This window comes from Gossypium arboreum, chromosome 11 (genome assembly GCF_025698485.1).
Source record: "Gossypium arboreum isolate Shixiya-1 chromosome 11, ASM2569848v2, whole genome shotgun sequence".
Classification (NCBI taxonomy): Eukaryota; Viridiplantae; Streptophyta; class Magnoliopsida; order Malvales; family Malvaceae; genus Gossypium; species Gossypium arboreum.
The window spans coordinates 37,742,876-37,764,952 of NC_069080.1; the positions used below are offsets into that span (position 1 = coordinate 37,742,876).

The following is a 22,077-nucleotide window of genomic DNA, read 5'->3' on the forward strand; positions in this document are numbered from 1 at the left end:
GTACCTACTCCCATTGTCTTACAAGCACTATCATTGCCCATAAGAATAATTCCACCTTCTAGCTCTTTAAGACTAGAAAACCAGTCCTTATTAGGACACATATGGTAAGTACATCCTGAATCCAAAATCCACTCATCCGTTTGACATGCCATTGCCATGCCAACCAAGCTAAAGTCTGACTCATCATCATGCTCCACTACACATGCATTAGAAATAGCATTGCCCTTTTGTAGCTCAGGACAATTCTTTTTCCAATGCTCTTTTTCATGGCAAAAGGCACATTCATCTTTGGCGGGTCTCCCTTTGGACTTTCCCCTTCTACCGATTTTCGCTATGTGAACGACTCTTCATCGTTAAGACTTTCGCAGTTGTATCTCGTGATCTCTTTTATCTTTCTTTCGAGTCTCAGATCTATACAACGACTACTGATCGCATCAAATGTGATCGTGTCCTTCCCATGAAGCAATGTGGTGGTAAGATGATCATATTCATCGGAAGGAATTCAACAACAATAATGCCTTGTCTTCATTTTCAAATTTCTCATCCAAATTTAGCAAGTCTCGCTAAAATTTTATTGAATGAGTTCACATGGTCATTCATCGACATACCGGTGCATACGTGAATCGATAAAGTTTCTTTTTCATATAAAGCCTATTTTCAAGACTTTTCGTTAGAAACTTTTCTTCCAGTGTATCCCATAACTTCTTCTTGATGTCTCCTTGTGATGAGTACTTCGCTCTTTGGCCAAACATAGGCGGATTGTACCACACGCTGTCTATTGATCTTGGCCCACTCCTTGTCATCCATCTTGTCAGGTTTTTCTTTAAGGGCTATATCTAGCTCTTGCTGACATAAGACATCCAGGATCTCACATTGCCACATACCAAAATTATTGGTACCGTCAAATTTCTCTACTTCAAATTTTGCATTTGTCACAGTAGTCCTTGCTGATGACGGTGCTACTGTCATTTTTCTCCTCAATCTCAACTACTGTATACGTGAACAGTATTGTATACGTAAATAGTATCATATACGTGAATAGTGCCATATACATGAATAGTACCATAACTGGTCGTATTCCCCAAGTACGAATCTGGCTCTGATACTAATTGTTACGCGGAAGCGTGTGAAAGAGTAAAAATATTATACTGAAAAATCACACTAAGTTCAATTCCCAGGAAAGAGAGGTAGATCACGAAGATCACTTAAATACCAAGTCTTTCCTAGCTAGAATATCCCTCTATCGTAATTTAATAGCACAATAAATCACTACAATCACATTCACAAAATATGCAAAATAAATAATAAAGAACACCAGAATTTTAACGAGGTTCAGTAAATTTTACCTACGCCCTCGGGCACTACCAAATATATTTCACTCCAAAAATTACAAGTGAAATTTACAAATAGTGAGAGAGAATAATGCCTTAAGTAGAGAATGACAATTATGGGATGAAGAAAGTAAGAAATGGTTAGGCCTATTTATAGTTGAGGTTCAAGGATCAACTTGCAATGTCCCTATACAATTAGGGACCAAATTTGCAATTATCCCATGCTAACTTTTAACCTAACTTGCCAACCAATCTTACTTTCTACTTTCGGTGCCCACCCTTTTTGACTTTTCAAACAATGGGTGGGTTTCAATAGAAACAATATACATTCAACATCAACATAGTGATAGAACAGACAAATTACTAGGCAGTAGAGACTATCTCCCATCATCAATCTTCAGTTGGGAGAAGACTCTACTGGATGTTGTGGCAGAACCATCATCCTTTTCCATAGGCACAAAATCTTTCTCCATTGGGAAGTTGTTTGACGATAAATGCTGAAAAGTTTGAGATGATGAGTCTAGAGAAGGATCCATGGCGCTCTCCTCATGGGGCTCTCGGCACACTGCAGTTTGCTGTAGCTGCAATGTGTATTTCAAGTCCTAGCAGACCTCATGCATTGTAGGCCTGTTGGCTCCAGTTGGCTTCAGACATTTCTCAACTATTTCACTGAATTTCCTCAATGAATTAATATTAATCTAGCCTGCCACTGAAGGATCAATAATCTTTTCAAGTTCCCTTTTCTTTAACCAAGACAATCCCCACTCAGCTAAATTTATTTCCTCCATCCTTTGGGAGGTAATGATAGCTGGTCTAGCACAAAGCACTTCCAGGAGTACCACACCGAATAAATAAACATCAGATTTTTTCGTGAACTAAAGGCATTTAAAATACTCAAGATCGAGATAACCGAAGCTGCCTTTTACGCCTATGCTGCGCTCAGCTGGATCAAGTAGACCTGATTTGGAAAGGCCAAAATCCGCAACCTTTGCTACATATCCTTCATCAAGCAATATGTTTGTGGACTTAACATCACGATGAATGATTCCTCTATCTGAACTGATGTGGAGGTAATGAAGACCCTCAGTTGCTCCGATACAAATTTCAAGCCTTTGATTCCATGTCATAATATAGATGATTTCTCTAGATTCTGATGCAACTTATAAAGATGGTCTCTGAGATTCCCCTTCTCCATGAACTCATACACTAGTATCATCTTAGGCCCTTCATTGCAATATCCAATCAGGGCAACAAGATGGCGATGTCAAATCCTGGATAGAACCATAACCTGGATAGAGCCACTTTGAGACCATCCGTAGAGTTCCTCTATAAACCTTATTGAAGCCTCCTTTCCCAATCAGCAATTTGGCCTCGAAGTTTTTTGTTGCCTCTACTATTTCAGCAAAAGACATCTTTAACTTTAAGTTTGGAAAAGGAGGGGGATTGACAGATCTTGTGCCTGTTCCAAGATAAGAGCTCATTCTTAGAAAACGAAGGGTACGGGCACCATACGAAGTCTTGCACCAACAAGCTACAGATAACAAGAAACCCAACGACTGAACCGGTTAGGATAAATATTGCATGCTTCCCTTTTGGTTGCCTTATTTCTATTTCCAAACTTGGTTCTTTGATAAACTCCATGATCTTGAGTCCACTCAGGTAAGCATATTTATCCATCGCTAATTCCTCCCCAAGGACAACACTAATACCAATAAAGTCAGAATTACCCTATTCAACCACAAAATCATAGTAGAATGGGATTGCTGTAAAAGCAGAATCATCATTAGGGTCATTTCTTGTTTGTACTTGCTGTATATAAAGAGACTGAAATACATTGTGTTAAACCCGTTAGCAATAATGTCACAGAAATGAGCCCGAACAAGATGACGGGCATTCTTACTAACTTTGAAATGCCAAGTAATGTTAGTAGAATTTGATGCTTGTCCATCATTTAAGATTACTTTTCTGCAAGACATATAAACAGTCTTTGGGACTAAGTTTTCAGATGCTAAAGTTTTTGTTCGGTATTTCTTCATCAACATAGTTTACCCTACCATTCTGCAGATACGTACACCTTTTTGATGAATTTCCAATAAATATATAGTCATCATCAGCTAACCATAATGATGCCACAGCATTTGGGTCACTAAATGATTGACCCCCAACATTAACCCTCATAACTGTTCTAAGTACCTGAAAGGTCAAGCCTTTGAAAGGACCCTTACTTCCTGCTGAAGTAACATGAATTCAATTGTCCTTAAGATTTGGAATACGAAAAACTTCTATAGCATTCACAAAAGCAAAAGATGTTCTAAATGCAGGGATGAAGTGGATTCTAAAACTGGCTGAATTGATAGGTGTACAGCCCAAATTCTACCCGGGCCCATAAGCAAACCTAATACATTCCCATTACACTCAAAACCAAACCAAACCAACTAAACCCCAAACAAACCCAAACAACCATCAGCCCACCATTATAAACCCAACTAAACCTAGCCCAGATAAAACTAAATCCTAGCCCAAACCCATAACAGAAAAAAATAAAAAAAATTCAAACCCTAAGTGCAGGGCACCTAGGTTTTCTTCCCTAGCCTCTGCCACACCGCCAACGTCAGTGCCTCTACCACTGCCATTGTCGCCACCTTCCATTCACCTACAAAAAAAGAGAGCAGAGAAATCATTAAACATACAAGTTGTAAATGGCTATAAAAGCCATCTAAGAAACCACTGTAATTTTTTCTTCTTCTTCAACAAATATAAAAAAAATACAAGAACAGATTCAAACAAAAAAAAAAAACGCAGCAAGTTGATGAAAAACAGATTCATCGCGTAAATGTCTTGATTTTTTTAGTTTATTTTTCTTTTTATTTTCTTCCTTCGAATATATATGCATATTTTCTTTATTTTTCTTTTTTTAAAAATAGCATATATATATATCTATATATATAAAAAAAAACTTACCTTTTGGAGGTTCGGTCGCTGTGCACGGTGGCCGACGGAGGCGGTCGAAGGCGGTGAACTGTCAGAGCTCTTGCTGGACTCTGAAGGCCTTCAGAGAAATGAAAGTTTTTTTTGTTTTTTTGTAAAAGTAGGGCCGAGAATGAAAATTTTAGAAAATTTAAGTGCCAAAATAGCGTCGTTTTGATACGACCTGTGTGTCGACCCGACCCGCCTCAAGGGATCCGCGTGTTTTCGATAAAGGGGATATTTGCCCATTTAGCCCTTCCGCTTTTTCATGGTTTTGCAATCAAACTTTTTTAAATTTTAATTTTGGCCTTTAATTTATTTTGATTTTCAATTTGGCCCCTCCTGGTGTTGTGCGTTTGCCCCTTTTGGTCCTCCTTTGTTATTCGCGCATCCAAATTGGTCCTTTTCTTTTTATTTTTATTTCGAATTCGCCCTGAACTTCTATTTTAGGTTCGATTTAGTCCTTTTTTGTTATTTTCACTATTTTATTATTAAATTAACTAATTTAATATATTATTATTTTACTATTATTATTTGATATATTATTATCACTATTATTATTTTACAATTATTATTATTCCTTTATTATTATTATTATTATTATTATTATTATTATTATTATTATTTATTATCAATATATTATTATTACTCTTACTTTTATTAACGTATTATTACTACTGCTTTCTATCTATTATTATTATCTTATTTAAAATATTAATATTATTATTTTTTCCATGATTATTATTATTATATTATTATTCTTATTAATACAATATTATTATCTTTTCTACCTTATTACTATTATTGTATTGTTACTAATATTATTTTCATATTATTAGGCTAATTAATTTTATATTATTACTTCATTATATATTTCCTTTTGCATTTACTTATATTTTTACTATCATCATCATCATCATCATCATCATCATCATCATCATTATTATCATCTTTATATTACTATTTATATTAATATATTATTACTCTTATTAATGTATTGTTATTTTTATTTTAATTTATTATTGTTTCATCCTTATTTTATTTTTGTCTTCATTGTTATTGTATTATATATGCTTTTATATACCTGCAAATTTATTCTTGATTATCATTTTCGTCAGTATTATGTCATCACCCATATCAACACCGTAATCCATTTTAAGTTTTATTACGAAATCATGTCGCATTTTACTCGTTATATCGAAAATTTCTCTTAAAAATAATAATAATAAGTGATTCTTCTTCGTATTTTGGGATTCAAAAAGTCGCACCCTAACTTACGGGGATTCGACTTTCTCGATAAATTCGAATAACGAACGTTTTAAACATTTTTAAATATTCTCGGGAATTAAGAAAAAGTCGTATTCTAACTTACGGGATATGATTTCTTCCTAAAATCGAGATAATCGAACATTTTTCAAAATAAAATTTTTTTGGCGTTTATTCTCATTTCGAGGATTTAAGACATTGGGTCCTAACTTACGGGATATAATCTTTTTTCTCGATTAATGTGGAATATGCCATTTTCAAAAAAAAAATTAATAATATTTTAACAAAGGATCGTACTTTTAAAATCTTCAAAGTTTTCAAATTTTCGACATCAAAACATTAATTAATCAACTAGGTACCACTTTTGGGCATATCGAGGGTGCTAACCCTTCCTCGTGCGTAACCTTTCCTCGTGCGTAACCGACTCCCGAACCCGTTTTCTGGATTTTGTAGACTGAAAATTATCGTTTTAATAAATTTAAATTTTTGTTAAAATGACCGAATTACCAGGTGATCCAATCACACCTAAATAAAAAAGGATTGGTGGTGAGTCTCCTTTTTTTTCGTTTTCATTTTCAAAACCAAGTCGACCCACCTCTTCCCAAAAAAATGATTTCGACAATAGGCACCAAGAAATCCTTGATCAAAGGGAAAGAAGTAATGTTTCTGAAACTGAGATTGGATACCAGAGACTTATTGGAAGCTGAAACATTGAATAAAGCATCAGCTAGATTAGCCTTGTTGGACAAGAATGGAAAAAAATGAAGGCGTACTGCATGCAGGCCTTTGTCAGTGATGTCGAACTCATACGAAAATGGGCGTCTGTAAAACCTTGCTGTTTTGTAGAGAGGCCACTCTGTTGTGGACCGGTTAGTGTCTTGGACAGATTTGCTAATTCCAACAGAGAAGGAATTGGGATTCTTGTCACCAACAAACTTCCTGTTGCCGCTTGGTGGAACCCGACCCACAGTTGATGAAGAATTTATCTGGAAAATTATAAGGATGGGACAGAATTGGAACAGGATAAAACTGGAGTGTTAGAAATAAAGGTAAGAGTAAGTAAAGGAAGAGTAACTTTTCCATTGAAACTGGTTTGTTCCTTGTATACTGGAAGCTATCAAGTATATATCTAAGCATCAGGAATCAATTGCAATGAATAACAATAATGACCAAGGGAGGGGTAGATGGAAAGGGAAGACTTTGGTTGACCTTATTTATGGAGGAGAATTCATGAATTTTTTCTTGTTTTTGGTTCTTGTAGTATTTTAGTACATAAAAATATCCTAAAAGTGGTGGAAAAGTAGCACTAGCATGATTAATTGGACATCAAGTTGTAGTTTGTATGAATGTATATGCTAGCCTAAAGGACTAAGCCTAGGAGCCAGTGGCCTTGGACAACCAACTCAAGACCCGTATACGTCGATATGGCTAAGAGAAACACACTTTTGACTATGGCTAGGAGGATTCGAGGACACGTGTTCATATCATATTTACTTTTATTGCCTTGCACATTAAGATTCATACTGGATGCCCTAAACTCAATCTACTCGGCACATCGAAATCCAGGTAAGGTGCTACCTTAAGATGACATCGCTCATGCCTTTAACAAAGATCACCTTGCACAATCAAGTTCAACATGTTTCTTCCACTAATTCGTCTAAAACATTAAAAAAAAAAAATTACTCCTCTACTATAACTATCCACATACATACAAACTTTTATTCCACCCTTATTTGTAATTCTTTCTTAAATTATTTTTATCCATTTTATCTTTACTAATTTAAGTATCAAAACACTCTCCAAACCAACCTTTTAATTCATTTTCATTTTTCACTGGATTTAGACTATCTCAATAGTATCAACCTTCTCAAGGCATCATCAATATCAACTTAAAACAACGTACTGAGCAGAATGGCTCACTGATCCAGTACATTGCAGTTTGGAACAGTTTGGATTGGTAATGTAAATTATTGTAGTATTTACTTTAATGAGTTTACTTTCATTTTTATTTTAAAGATCGGATAAATAAATAATTTTATAATTCAGTAGAAGCAATTAATTGCTGCAAATAATAATATATGACCTGAGTACAATTGAATTAATTAAAAACACAGTGAGCAAAATTCAACATGTTCTCTAAATTCTACATTAATCCGTTTTAAAGGTAGATACCATGAAATAAAACTACTTTTTTTGGTATGTTATACTAATCTATTATATCCATAGCATAGGATAATTAAAATTTTCATAAAAAGCAGCTTCCTACATTTAAAGTCTAAACACTAAAACAAGATGAAAAACATTAAACGCCATATAATTTTGCAATATATAAAACTCTTCTAAGCTGCCCTATAAAGATCCTTGTGGAGGATGGGGCGTGCCTTGCACATCGCTTCCAATGGCTTAACTTTGGGCATGGTGACTCCTTTACCTTCGGTCATATCAATTTCTTCGACACCTATCCTTTTCCATTCGAAGCATTGGATCAATGATCCCAAAGTTAAGTTGACCATACGGTGAGCCATGCTTGCCCCAGGACATGCCCTCCTTCCCATACCAAAAGGCAAGTACTTGTGCCCATGATCTTTACTTTCACTCTCAAACCTTTCCGGCTTGAAACTCGACGGATCATCCCACAACTCAGGGTCTCTTTGTATCGCCCATGCATTGATTAACACAATGGTGTTGCTAGGCACATTATACCCACCTATGGTACAGTCATCGGATGTTCTATGAGGCACTAGAAGTGGGGCGGCCGGGTATAGTCTAAGGGTCTCCGACATGATGTTTTGAAGGTAAGGTAGCTTAGCAATATCCAATTCATCAATCAACCTTTCTTCACCAACTTGGGCATCGATTTCCGCCTTGGCTTTCTTCAACACCTCTGGGTTATTCAGTAAGTTCGACATGGCCCACTCTAACGTCACCGCCGATGTGTCAGTTCCGGCGAAAAGCAATACCTACAAAGCAAGGAGATGGTATCAATCATCATGTATATTTACTTGGTGCCTTTTTAAATAAACTGAGTATAACTTGACTTACAACTATAAGCCCTTTGATAGTCTGATCGGTGTAGTTCTCAGGCTCCGATTCTTGTAAAGAAAGGAGATGATCGATCATCATATTTCCTCCATTTGCATTTCGACGTTCATCGATTAGCCCTTGCAAGAAACCATCCATCCTCTTAAAGAGCTCCAGCAGTTTCTTCTCATAATTACCAGTCCAATTCAGTATTGGCAGATAATCTGCCGGATTCCCTGCGCCAGAATTTTCAACCACCTCTGCTATGAGCTCCCTAAACTCCTTTGCCTCACCGTCATCACTAACATCTTCACCAAAATATATCTTTCCGGCCATCATTCGCATAAGATTATTAAGTATCAAGTCAGTAAACATTGATTTAAGCTCTACCCTGGCAAAAGCTTCTCGCGAGTTATGAGATAGTTTCAACAACAATCTTCGCACTTCATCTTTTCTGATACCGTGGAACTTGTTGAGACGATTCGGTGAGAAGATTTCGATTGTACAAATACGACGGAGGTTACGCCAATAATCACCATATGGCGCGCTTACGACGGTGGTGTGGTTATAACCCAGGTGTTTGCTCAACAGCAAGTTGGGGCGATTGGCTAACACGATATCGTTCTTGGTTAAGCATTCCTGGATCACTGAGAGTGATGAAACGACCACGGCAAGGCGTGAACCCAAGCGAAGAGAAAAGACTGGACCGAGCTTTTTCGAAAGCTGGAGGAAGGGACGGTGAAGGGGTGGGTTTATTAGCAAGTGAAGGTGGCCAATGATGGGAAGGGAAAGCGGACTGGGCGGCAAGTTTTCACGGCGATGTTTTGATTGAAACAATAAGTAGAAAGGCAGGAAAAGAAAAAGAAGAGGAAGAGATGAGTAAAAAAGAGTGGATTCTTCCATGTTTAATTTGGTTAAATTTCTAGCTCTAGTTGGGTGGTGGTTAAATAGAGTAATGTAATTAAAAAGATATTGACTATTGACTTGGTATCTTTTTCTGTCATTAATTGATTTGAAATTAATTAAAATAATATAAATATTACGTATAGAAGTTGAATGAATTGGTTTAAATATTTCAAACCTTTTGAAATTTAAGATGTTGAGTGCTTATATTTTCTTTTTAATTTTTACTTAATTTTAAATTTCCGATAATTATAAGTAGAAAATAATAAAATAAATTAATGATACATTAAATTAAACATTTAAAGAAAATAAATATAATTATCTAAAAATGAGCTCAGTAAAAAACTTTTACTTCCTAATACACAAACTTATGAAAGATTAAAACATTTTGTTCAAAAAAAAAATTAAAACGTTAAAACCTTGAATTTATTCATTAAATTTATTAAAAAAATAGATTGAAAAAAGAACAAAGGTTGATGGTAAAAAAAAAGCTCAAAAATACAATTAGGGTCATATTAACAAAATATGTAAACATTAGTGGCCAAATTTATTATTAAGCCTAAAAATTTTATCCTTCCGCTTAATTTTTCTGTTAAAGTTAACAATGTTAAAAATAAATTAATTTTTTAATCCTCAATATTTACAGTTTTTGTCAATTTGATCCTTACTTTTTAAAAACAAAACAAAAATTAAAATTAACTTTTTTCATATTTTAAATGAAAACATAAAATTGAAAATATATAGTTTTTAAAATTAAAAAAGGATTACTAAAAACTCTTTGAAAGAAAAAATAAAATGATTTTAAATATATATATATATATATATATATATAACTATAAAATAAATTCAATATTTTCTAAACTAAATCTAACCAACTAGTTGGATTAGGAATGAGGTGGGTATTAGTCCAATGAAAGAAAAAATCAGTTGACCTACTAATCAGTACGGGCTAATTGATCCAAACTAACAAATCAGTTGAACCAACAATTGAATTGATTATGAACTCATTTGATCAATTAGTTCTAAAAATAACTGGTCCAACCAGTTCAAAGTAAATAAATTATTAAAAATAAAAAATAAAAAATTATTAAAAATAGTTCAATTAAGAGTTCAATTAAATTCAATCCATATCGATTCACTGGTCTACCATTTAAAATTTTTTAAACTATTTTAAACTTCAACATTTATAGTTTCTTTTATCAATTTGGTCATATAGTTTAAAAATTCATAAATTTAATTTTTTTCTTATTTAGAAAAATAAAAACTCTTTAAAATTATAAAAATAAAAAGATTTTTAAAATTTAAGAAATTTCAAAATTTAATGTTATCTAAATCTGACTAGACTATTTGGATCAAGAACCAGCTGAGGTAAAAAACCAATTGACCCACGAACCGGTTGTTGAACCGGGCAATAAAACTAGTTGAACTATAATTGAACCAAATTTTATATTTTTAATATTTTAAATTTTAAATTTTTAATAACTTGAACAGGCCAAAGTTTAAAACCAGTTCAACTAGCCAGTATTAGTTTAGAATTGAAGTCTTGAGGAGAGAGGAAATAGAAAAATAGGAGGAAAGAATTGTTGAAAGAAAGTAGAAGTTGGAGGAGGAGATTGGTCATGGTTTCCACCGCTGAAATCAACCTTCAACTAGTCCAACTTTATGACATCCATCACTTGGATTTCACATTTAATAATGTTAATTGTCTATACCAATTACCACTTCCAATACCTTTTCCTTTAAATGTGGGGTGTCTTTAATTTAATTTCAAGGGAAGCTTTGACGGTATTACCGGTTCAAGTTGAAAATTGATCCGCCCCAGTCTATTTTCTATATTTATAATATAATATATAATTTATATCACATAAAAATTAAATATATAAAACTATTAAATAAAGGTTATTAAGAAAAAAGAAGAAGAAGTTATTGTATTTCTTTTTGAGTAATTATTTAGTATATATGCAGTAAAATTTTTATCTCATAAATAGAGTTGAGATTTTATCATAGGTTTTATTTTTTTAAAATTTTAAATATAAATTAAATACACATGAAAAAATCTCAACACACTTATAGAATTAAATAATTATATGTTTTATACGTATATTTAAATAGAAAGAGCATAAATAAAAGAATTAATCAAAATAATAGTTTGGTTAATCAGTGAAGAAAAATATAAAATATATTTTATTTTTTCAATTATATATTTTCAAAATCAAAATATTCTTGTATTTATCACATAAATAATTTTAAATTTAACTGTTTGAAATATTTTTAAAATATACGAAATATTTAATTAAAAGTATTGTTTTATTTAATTAATTCATAAAATTAACAATAAATTTGAATAAGCATTTGCAATTTTCCAAAATTATATGTTTAATCATTTTCTTATTTTTATTTTTATAAATTAATAAAATGAAAATTTAAGGCTTTAATATATAATTTAAAAAATAGAAATCGATCTATTAATAAAAAATACCATTTAATTGTATAAAGTTTAAACGCATGGTGAAAATACCATTTAAGAAATAAAATGTGATGAAAAGGGCATATAAATCATTTTATATCTAAAAATATTATTTTTTCAAAAATGTTTATAAATTAAGTTGGGTTTAATCTATGTATAATATTAACATAATTTATGATTAATCTGTTACGGTCCGAGAGAGAGCTTTGAATTCCACATCGATTGTTTGCTAGAGTTAGTCTCAAAATATAGCAGATGATTGCTGACTTTTATCTATTTGAGTACATGGATAAGAGGTCATGCCGATTGGGAGACATAGAGGAAGTGACATGTGTCCACTATTCAAATCCAAATGCAAGTGTAAAGAGGTCCACTATGACTCAATCTTTGGATATGAACGAAGACCTAATAGAAAAGTAGAGAAACAAAGGTCAGGAAGAGATCCCCTTTCCATGATATCTTGCCCTTTATCATAAGACCATACGAGCGACCACTGTATGAACCGTCATAACACCAAGCCCAAAACCAAGAAAATGCCCTAGGAAAAAACTGTCCTTTAACCAGCAGCCAACCCTAGAGTCCCTTGGATCTTTATGATTAGCAAAACACTCACTCCAAAAATGCTGGTAAATTTTTTTATGCAAAAAGATTTTATCCCATAGTGTAACTTTATTTTTTTTTCATAAAATTAGATCTTTAGTTATGATATCTGTAATAATAAATTTCACTAAATTTAGTACATGTGTTTCTGAATTAAGGAGTTTAACGAATTTTAAATTTAACATCTAATTCCTTCTAGCATTCAACTGAAAGATCTTTACTATTCTCGAACCCTTAGATGCTAAAAGAATGGGCTCTTATTAACAATCGAATACAAGATATTAACTGAAACTTTCTAGTTGGGAAAGTTGACTTTTTCCAAAAAAAAAACTAAAATCGAAAAATTCATTATCGCAAATTTGAAATAATTGTCAAGGTAATTGCAATTATAGCATTCCAAATTTGAATCTCTAAGTACTCATGAAAAATAAAATTTATTTGAACCTAAATAAAATTTTTCTAAAATTCGAAAGAGCATCCTCGTATGTTTTGTTGTATATTTTCGACTATCATGTAGGGTCTATATATAGGAAAAAAACACAAAAGTTCTTAAAGAACAGGAAGAGGAAGAAAATAATATTTTAATAGAAAACCTAGAGTTCTACTAGGACTCAATGGGTGGGCCGCATAGATACTAGGATTCTCCCTGTGTGCTGCCCCCTCTGTACAAATATGAGTTCATTGCTCCTTTAATGTATTAAGTACAATCATATATGCTATCTAGTTTTAAATTAAAACAAGCCCATATAATTATCCAACTCAATTACTTATTTTCTATTAGCATAATGTCAAATTTAGTTATTAATATTTATATTTTTTTGTTAATTTGGGTTTTATTCTTTTTTTTTTTAAAAAATTAACCCTTAACTTTTTAGAAAGAGTCAATTTTGACATCAACCTTTTAAAAACTAAAGTTTTATTCTTTTTAAAAAAAAAATTGACCCTTAACTTTTTAGAAAGAGTCAATTTTGACATCAACCTTTTGAAAACTAGTTAACATAAATTTTTTTTAACGAGAATGTTAATTTTTTAAATACGATAACCTCCATGACAATCCACATACACTCCATGCTAATTTTTTGAATTTTTATGAACTTTTATATTTTTTAATTTTAATTTTGATTTATTTTATTTTATTTTTATAATTTTTGAATTATTTGTTGATATAACATATAACACAAATGGTGTTATGTTAACATGATGTGCATATGGATTGCTATGCGAGTTTCTATGCTAACAACATTACAAATCAATATTTTAGTCAATATTTTTATTTAAAAAAGATTTGACTCTTTTTAAAAGGTTAAAGACCAAATTTAGCTAAAAAAAGAGCCAATTCGACAAAAAATATAAACGTTAATGGCTAAATTTATCATTATGCCTTTTCTATTCCCAAAATATTAAATAATTAATTCAATTAAATTATTTTTCAACTCAATTATAATTTCGTCAAAGTCATGACGATTTTATTATATTACAATTTATGAGTAAATAAATTTAATTGTCCTACTAAATGAAATCTGCGATGATTAATTAATTTATTTTTCACTTTGGAATCAATTATTTTATTACATTTAATTAAATAATCTAAAGAAATTAAATTAATTTTTATGTTATATCTTGTTCCTTTCGAGAAAATGTATTTACCGTGAATAGTAATTCATACAATTTAATTCTCATTCATTGTTTTCATCCATTCATTATTTTGGTTTTAATTTGAACCCGTACACATTTGTGTTGAGCTAGCAGAGGTATCAATTAGACATATATATATATATATATATATATATATATATTTAAGAATTAAATAATTTGTAATCAAAATAGATTTTTAGCGGCGTTTTTTAAGCGCCGCTAAAATAATTTGCGGCATATTGATAAGTGTAGCAAAAAACGCTGCTATAGATAACGCCGCTAAATTTTGTGGCATTTATGTGGAAAAACGTTGTTATAGAACATGACCTTTAGCGACGCTTTTCCCACAAATGCCGTTAAAGAACATGACCTTTAGCGGTATTTTCCCCACAAACGCCATTATAGAACATGACCTTTAGCGGCGCTTTCCCCACAAACGTCGCTAAAGAACATGACTAAAAATTGCTAGTTGAATATTACTCTAATAGCATCAATAAGTAATAATAAATAAATATATATGCATTAAAACGGGCACCAAATACTTATGCTAAAACTTTGCATAGAGTCATCTTCAAAATATAGATTTCTTCTTATGGTTTTGTGTAGCTAATAAACGTTTGTGGATTAAGAGTTTCTAAAGAGATTGGATTCATATTAACAAGGGAAATAATTACTTGGTTTCTATTTCTATCATCCATCAAACTTAAGTTGACATTTCTTGTAACACTCTTAACCCGTAACCGTTGCCAGAATAGGTTAAGATGCATTACCAGACTTGTAACTTAGTTCAGAACAATTATTTATTTGATAACATCTATTCTCAGTCTATATCATTCATTCACATTCAATATGTACTTGAAACAAGCACACAAAGCTTTAATCATGCATTCGGGACTAAATCGTAACATATTAAAAATTTCAGAAACTTAGAAAAATTTCCACTTTTCAAGTGCCACACACCCGTGTGAACAGGTCATGTGCCTCACACGGCTAATAGACATGTCAGTGTCATAGACCGTGTGAAAACATGACATATATACTGACTTGTGTCACACTGCTGAGGACATGCCCGTGTGCCAAGCCGTGTGAAAACTGGAGAGGATACTGACTTGGGTCACACGGCCAACCACACGCCTGTGTGTCCAGTTCGTGTGCCCTTCAAAATGGCCACACACGCCCGTGTATCAGGCCGTGCCAAAATTGTAGGGTATATTGACTTATGTAACACAGCCAAGTCACACGCCCGTGTGCTAGGTCGTGTGCCATTTAGGGGGTATATTGACTTGTACCACACGGCCAGTCACACGCCTGTGTGTGAGGCCATCTAGAGCATACTAACTTCAATTTTATTTTCACACCAGGGGACACACGACCGTGCAACATGACCGTGTGTCACACACGGCTGAGACACACGCCCGTGTAGACAAAAATAAGCTATTTGCAAAGCCATTTTGCCACCCTATAAACACAAGCATTTACAAGCATAATTGACCACATTTATGCAACTCAATTAGCAACCAAAATAACCATTACAATACATAATATTTGCCATATCAAAACATAACAAATTCACACCCAAATACCTATCCATCATCATGCATAATCCATTCATTTAATAAGCACATATCAAGACTTCACTTGCATAATTTCATTCCATCATTCCTTGCCAAAAGATACCATAATTGAACATTTCAATTCAACCAAAACACAACATCAAAATAAGACAAATCATATGGCTTACTTATACACAAAAATATACCAAAGTCATGATTTCAAGTAACATAACTATCATCTTTCAAACTATCCTATACATGCCATATTTACAAATTCACAAGTTCAAAAATACCAATCGAAATTTGGATAGTGTGATGTGAAACTTGACTTGTCCAAAATGAGCGAGCTAGCGAACCTCTATAAAACATAGAAAAAGAAACAGAGTAAGCTTATAGCTTAGTAAGCCCGCATAATTCAGAATTAAACTTACCATTTATACATAATCAAAGCAATACAAATATGCAACCAAGTTAATTAACCAACACCTAATCACAAGTATTCATCACATGTAGTCATTGTAAAAATACATGAAATCATCCATTAATACAATGTTTATCATCAGTCCAATTTCATATATCATGTATAACATTAGTAAAATTTATAAACCGTAACTCATCCGTATAACATTATTTAGGCCCGTTGAACCTATTAGAACTTCAAAGGATACTCAAGTGAACAAAATCAGTAATCCGTCAATTCATTATCATATATGCTATTTCGAGCCATGATCGGTAAGCTCCTCCTGAGTTGATGAACAATAAGCTCTAATGAGCTGAAATGGTAAGCTCTATCAAGCTGAACAGTAAGCTCATACGAGCTAGAACGGTAAGCTCCAATAAGTTGAAAACAATAAGCTTTTACGAGCTGATATATTGGTAAGCTCATACGAGCTGTGGTGAGTCCACAACAAATGCAGAAGCTCGACCGAAACGACAATCTCAGTATCATGTCACTCGTATCCAATGAATTCATATGGTTCAAACAGGGCTCGGTAACATATACATTATATCAATAAAGCATTCATACTTCAAGTATTTCAATTATACAGAGGCATTTAAATAATTACAAGTATAGAAAAGTTCGATTCTAATTATACGAAATTACCTTGAGTTGCTCGGATGAAAACTATCGTCTATTCACCAACCTTTCTTTTTCCCCGATCTAGTTCCGGTATTTGTTTATCTTGATCTATATAATATCAAATTAACTCATTCAAACTTTCATTCAATTCAATTTAGCCTAAAACATTCATTTTAGCTAAATTAAAAATTTACCCCTATACTTTTGAAAACTTTACAATTTTGTTCTTAACACATAAAAATACAAAATTACACAATTAAACTATAATCCCATGGTAGCCGAATTTCATAGGGACTTTTAGCAGCCCATTTCTGTAACAGCCTAATTTTCAGTGGTATCTGGAATAGAGATTTGAGACCACTAAATTCGATGGGTGAGTTGAAAATTTAATAAATTAATACCTATGAGTCAAATGTGAATATAAAAGCATTTTTGAATTAGTGAATTTGGTGATTTAAAAGAATATTTCTAAAAATTTAATAAATTTTTATGGTAAGAATAAATATGAGTCTAGTTTCTGGGAAAATTTATGGACATTAATTTGGAGTTCTGTACCTCAAGATAAAAATAATTTAGTGACTATGACACAGATGGACAGCTTGAATATTCACATAAGTAGATAGTGAAAATTATGGATAATGTTACCTACAAGTGTGTTGTTTATACTAAGGATGTGGATGGAGAGGAGGAGGAGGAAAATATACAAAAATATATGAATGACTCGTGTATAAATTGATCATATGCCCGATTATAATCGATAAGTGTTGGATTAGAAATGATATAATGTTTTATTTGGAATATTTATTATGAAATTATGATTATCATTATAATACAAAAATTGAACTTGTGAGTTTATATGGCTAAATTTTAGTGATTATTTGTTAATTTTATGAATTTCAGGATGTGTTATTTCATATGTATTGATGATAAAATCGTGAATAATGTAAAAGCACGAAAATTGAATAAACGATCAAATTGAGCATTTCAGTTCAGTGACAAGATGAATTGAAGGAAAAGACCATGGTTGGACCATGGCAACAAGTGATAAGTGATAGCTTTGGTTACACTTATCTGATTAAGGACAAATGAAAGTGATAAGTAATAGCTTCAGCTACACTTATCTGATTTGATCAAGGACAAATGAAAGTGATAAGTAATAGCTTCGGCTACACTTATCTGATCAAGGAAAAGTGAAAGTGATAAGTGATAGCTTCGGCTACACTTATCTGATCAATGACAAATGACAACTGAAAAGTGATAGCTTCTGCTACCTGATAAGTGAAAAGTGGTAGCTCCGGCTACCTAATCAGTGAAAAGTGGTTGCTCCGGCTACCTGATCAGTGAAAAATGGTAGCTCCGGCTACCTGATCAGTGAATAGTGGTAGCTTCGGCTACAAGTGACAAGTGACAAGTGACAAGTGACAAGTAATTTCCGTATAAGACCATATCTGGGATATGGCATCGGTGTGATATATGCTATCAGATAAGACCATATCCGGGATATGGCATCGTGAGATATGTGATTCGTGTAAGACCATAGCTGGGCTATGGCATCGATATATGAATATGTGTAAGACCATAGCTGGGCTATGGCATCATTATGTGAATATGTGTAAGACCATAGCTGGGATATGGCATCATTATGTGAAGATGTGCAAGACCATAGTTGAACTATGGCATCGAGAAAACGAAGTACTCAATTTCATAAAACGTTCACTAATTTGACAAAGTTTGGTAAGTGTTACATGGAATTATGTGATACAAGGAAGTACAAGTTGATAAGATACGAGTATAAAACTTGGTTGATAAATGAATTCATTTGTGATTATATAATTGTTCATCTTGAATGTACTATCCATATGTATTGATAATTCAAATGTTTTAATGAATAAAATTCCGATATGGAATAAATTGAACACGAGACAAATAATTATGAAATTGAACTCGGAATTTATGAAAATGACGGTTATTGATATATGGAGACATGAGACATTGATATATGAATATGGAAAATGTTTGATAAATGTGTTTTGTAACACCCTGTACCCGAGACCGTTGCCGGAGTCGAACACGAGGTGTGAACGGACTTAACTCATTTGCTTACACAGTTCATTTTAAAATTTCCAGACAAGCTGGCCAACTGCATCACAGTCTCTTTAAAAATCATATCTCGAGTTCCAAAACTTGAAAACCGATTCCATAAATTTTTCCTGAAACTAGACTCATATGTCCATCTACCAATTTTTTTCTAGAATTTTTGGTCAAGCCAATTAGTACAGTTTATTAGTTAAAGTATCCCCTGTTTCAGGGTTCGACTACTCTGACCTTCATGCATTACGACTTAGATATCTCCCTATACAGAGCTTCAATACTTATGTCGTTTGTTTCTAACGAACCTAGACTCAAAAAGGAATCTATACATATAAAGAATAACTTATAATTGTATCTGGTTAATTTATGGTAATTTTTCAAACTCAGAATAGGGGATCCAGAAAACTCTCTGGCCCTATTTCACGAAAACTTAAACATCTCATAAAATACGGCTCATGTGGTTGTTTCGTTTCTTTCATATGAAAATAGACTCATCAAGATTCGATTACATAATTTATTCACTATTTAATTCCACTCCTACTATTTTTAGTGATTTTTCCAACTTACGTCACTGCTGCTGTCAGCATCTATTTTAAGGTACATTTTTACCTATTTCATAATTTTCCATGAATCAAATAGCAAATTGACATACATTTTTATCAAGGGTAATCCTGATTAGCCATGGCGTACGTAGCACCAATAGGACCATGATTGGCAATACCAATGGCTAGTCATTACCAAACATTTCCACACCATTTAATAACCATATCCGAGACCATAATGTTCTACTTCGAAATATACGAGCCATTTTCGCATGGCTATACGAATACACATTACCAAGGGTACTTAATTAACAACAAGGGTCAGCCCTATACATGCCATTTTCAAAATTGAACTAAAAGAGTACCAAAAGTGGCTTAGATAGTGTGGATGACTTCGACTTTGACACTCCTGAGTCCGATAGCTGACGAACAAAATCTATAAAACAGAGAATCAAAGTAACAGAGTAAGCATTTTAATGCTTAGTAAGTTCAAGTAATGCAATTATTTACGACTAAAGTATAGCGTTCATATGACTAAATGAATAATTGCATATAAGCATGTTCACAAAATCATACTTACTTCACGCTTCAACCATTATATTCATACACAGGGAATCAAACCTAACTAGAGGTCAGAAGTTCGTTAATCAATTGAGCGAATACTATTTAAAAGGAATCAACCTTTCCGATGCATATACGAAACATACCTTATCGTTTGGATTTTATGAGCGTATTAATTGAAATTATTACAGCAAGATCGCTCACTTCCAAACCCAAGTACCTTCGGGATTTAGCCGGATATAGCAACTCGCACAAATGCCTTCGGGTCTTAGCCCGGATATAGTCAATAGCACAAAAGCCTTCGAGACTTAGCCCGGATATAATCACTAGCACAAATGCCTTCGGGACTTAGCCCAGATATAATCAATAGCACAAATGCCTTTGGGACTTAGCCCGGATATAATCACTAGCATAAATGCCTTCGGGACTTAACCCGGATATCATTCGAATACTCATGCACATATATCAATAAATCATGACACATCCATATTTCATTTTCATTACTAAAGCTCAAACACAAGACACTTATCAAACCTTACCAATTTTGGCTGAATAGCCACATACAAAGAGCATGATTTTGAGTGGCTTTCTAACATGATCTCTATACACATTCTACCACCGTCATAAGTATAAACTAATCATTATATCTCCGTTTATTCGTTATGCTTATATGACATGACTTAATCAAATCATAAACTAAGTTTCATTACTCGAAGACTTACCTCGAATGTTGTCGAACGACTTCAACTGCTATTCGATTACTTTTTCCTTTCCTTATCCGAAATTGCCCCCTATGCTCTTGAGCTTAAGTTCAACAAATTTTAAACTAGTCATTAATCGACTATTCAAGTATTACTTTCAAAATATAATACATATAGATTCGACTTTCACACATAGATTATAGTAAGCTTTATAAAATCAATAAATAATTCATTAGCAAATTTTCATTAATGTTTACAATATAATTACAATTTCCCTATATGCTGACTTCCTGAGCAATAGTCACTAAAGTTTTTATAACTGGAGTTACGAAACTCCAAATCAATTGCCGTGAATTTTTCTTGACAGAAGACTCATTTATCTATTATCCATAAAATTTTCAAAATTTTTAGTTTGGTCCAACAATACCAGATTTTTCTTAAAGTTCACCTTGTTTCACTGTTTGACTAAACTGACTATCCTTCACTACGAATCAAATTTCTCATTGTACAGAATTCAAAATATATTCTTGTTTATTTCATTTGAACTTAGACTCATTAAGGAGTCTACGCATATAAATTTTATCTTAGGGCCATTTTTGTACAATTTATACTGATTTTATAAAAACAGAATAGGGAATCTAGTAGTCATTTTGACTCAGCCCCACAATACTTCAAATATCTCAAGATCGGTAACTCTTTTGTTTTTATAGTTTCTTTTGTAAGAAACTAGACTCTTCAAGATTTAATGACATAATTTACTCAGCTTCTAATTCAACTCCTACAAATTATGGCGATTTTCCAAAATCACCTTACTGCTGCTGTCCCCAAGCAGATTATTACCAAATCAAATGCTAACATTTGCATTTCACCTTAGTAGCTAGCTTAGCAAACCTTAATTTAACATATAATTGTTCATAACACAATTAAAGTATCCTCTCCATTCCATCAATTCAAAACACATACATTGCCCAATAGTATCCAAAATCATATTCGGCCTTAGTACACAACTTGTTAGCCGAATTTTCTCCATTTAGCAACTAATGCACATATGTGCTCATTTGTTAGACTCTACTTCACCTAACTACCATTTTCTTTTTCATCCAAATAACATGAACAACAACCATTTCTTGAACATTTCTCTTCAACAATTCTTCATAAAACATAAAGACTATAACCCAATCTCATCCTTTAATAACTAAAACCGAATGCTCAAGACACCACACCATTTCAAATTTTGGTCATGGGTTAAGCAAAGAACTTAATGACTAACTAAAAAAAATGCTAAAAATCCAAGAATCATCCTTGAACTTACCTTGATTTAGCTAACCACCATAGCTGAATTTTTCAAAGCTTTTCTC

At 32.7% G+C, this 22,077-nt stretch overlaps 1 protein-coding gene and 1 pseudogene across 1 annotated transcript; both read right to left on the minus strand.

Annotated features, from left to right (window-relative positions):
• Positions 1–1,708: 1,708 nt before the first annotated feature.
• Positions 1,709–3,980, minus strand: LOC108477897 (probable receptor-like protein kinase At2g23200; annotated as a pseudogene).
• A 3,826-nt stretch (positions 3,981–7,806) lies between these two features.
• Positions 7,807–9,524, minus strand: LOC108478440 (cytochrome P450 81Q32-like). Its single transcript, XM_017780898.2, has 2 exons — positions 8,607–9,524; positions 7,807–8,524 (listed from the first exon to the last, which is right to left on the minus strand). The coding sequence occupies exons 1-2, from the start codon at positions 9,486–9,488 to the stop codon at positions 7,904–7,906; spliced, it is 1,503 nt and encodes a 500-aa protein (XP_017636387.1). The 5' UTR covers positions 9,489–9,524; the 3' UTR covers positions 7,807–7,903.
• Between the last annotated feature and the right edge of the window lie 12,553 nt (positions 9,525–22,077).

Bases quoted from the DNA above. Each gene is read 5' to 3' on its own strand.
- LOC108478440 (XM_017780898.2), bottom strand. From the start codon at position 9,488: ATGGAAGAATCCACTCTTTTTTACTCATCTCTTCCTCTTCTTTTTCTT. The intron at 8,525-8,606 runs GTAAGTCAAGTT...CTTGCTTTGTAG, and splicing joins CTATCAAAGGGCTTATAGTT to GTATTGCTTTTCGCCGGAAC.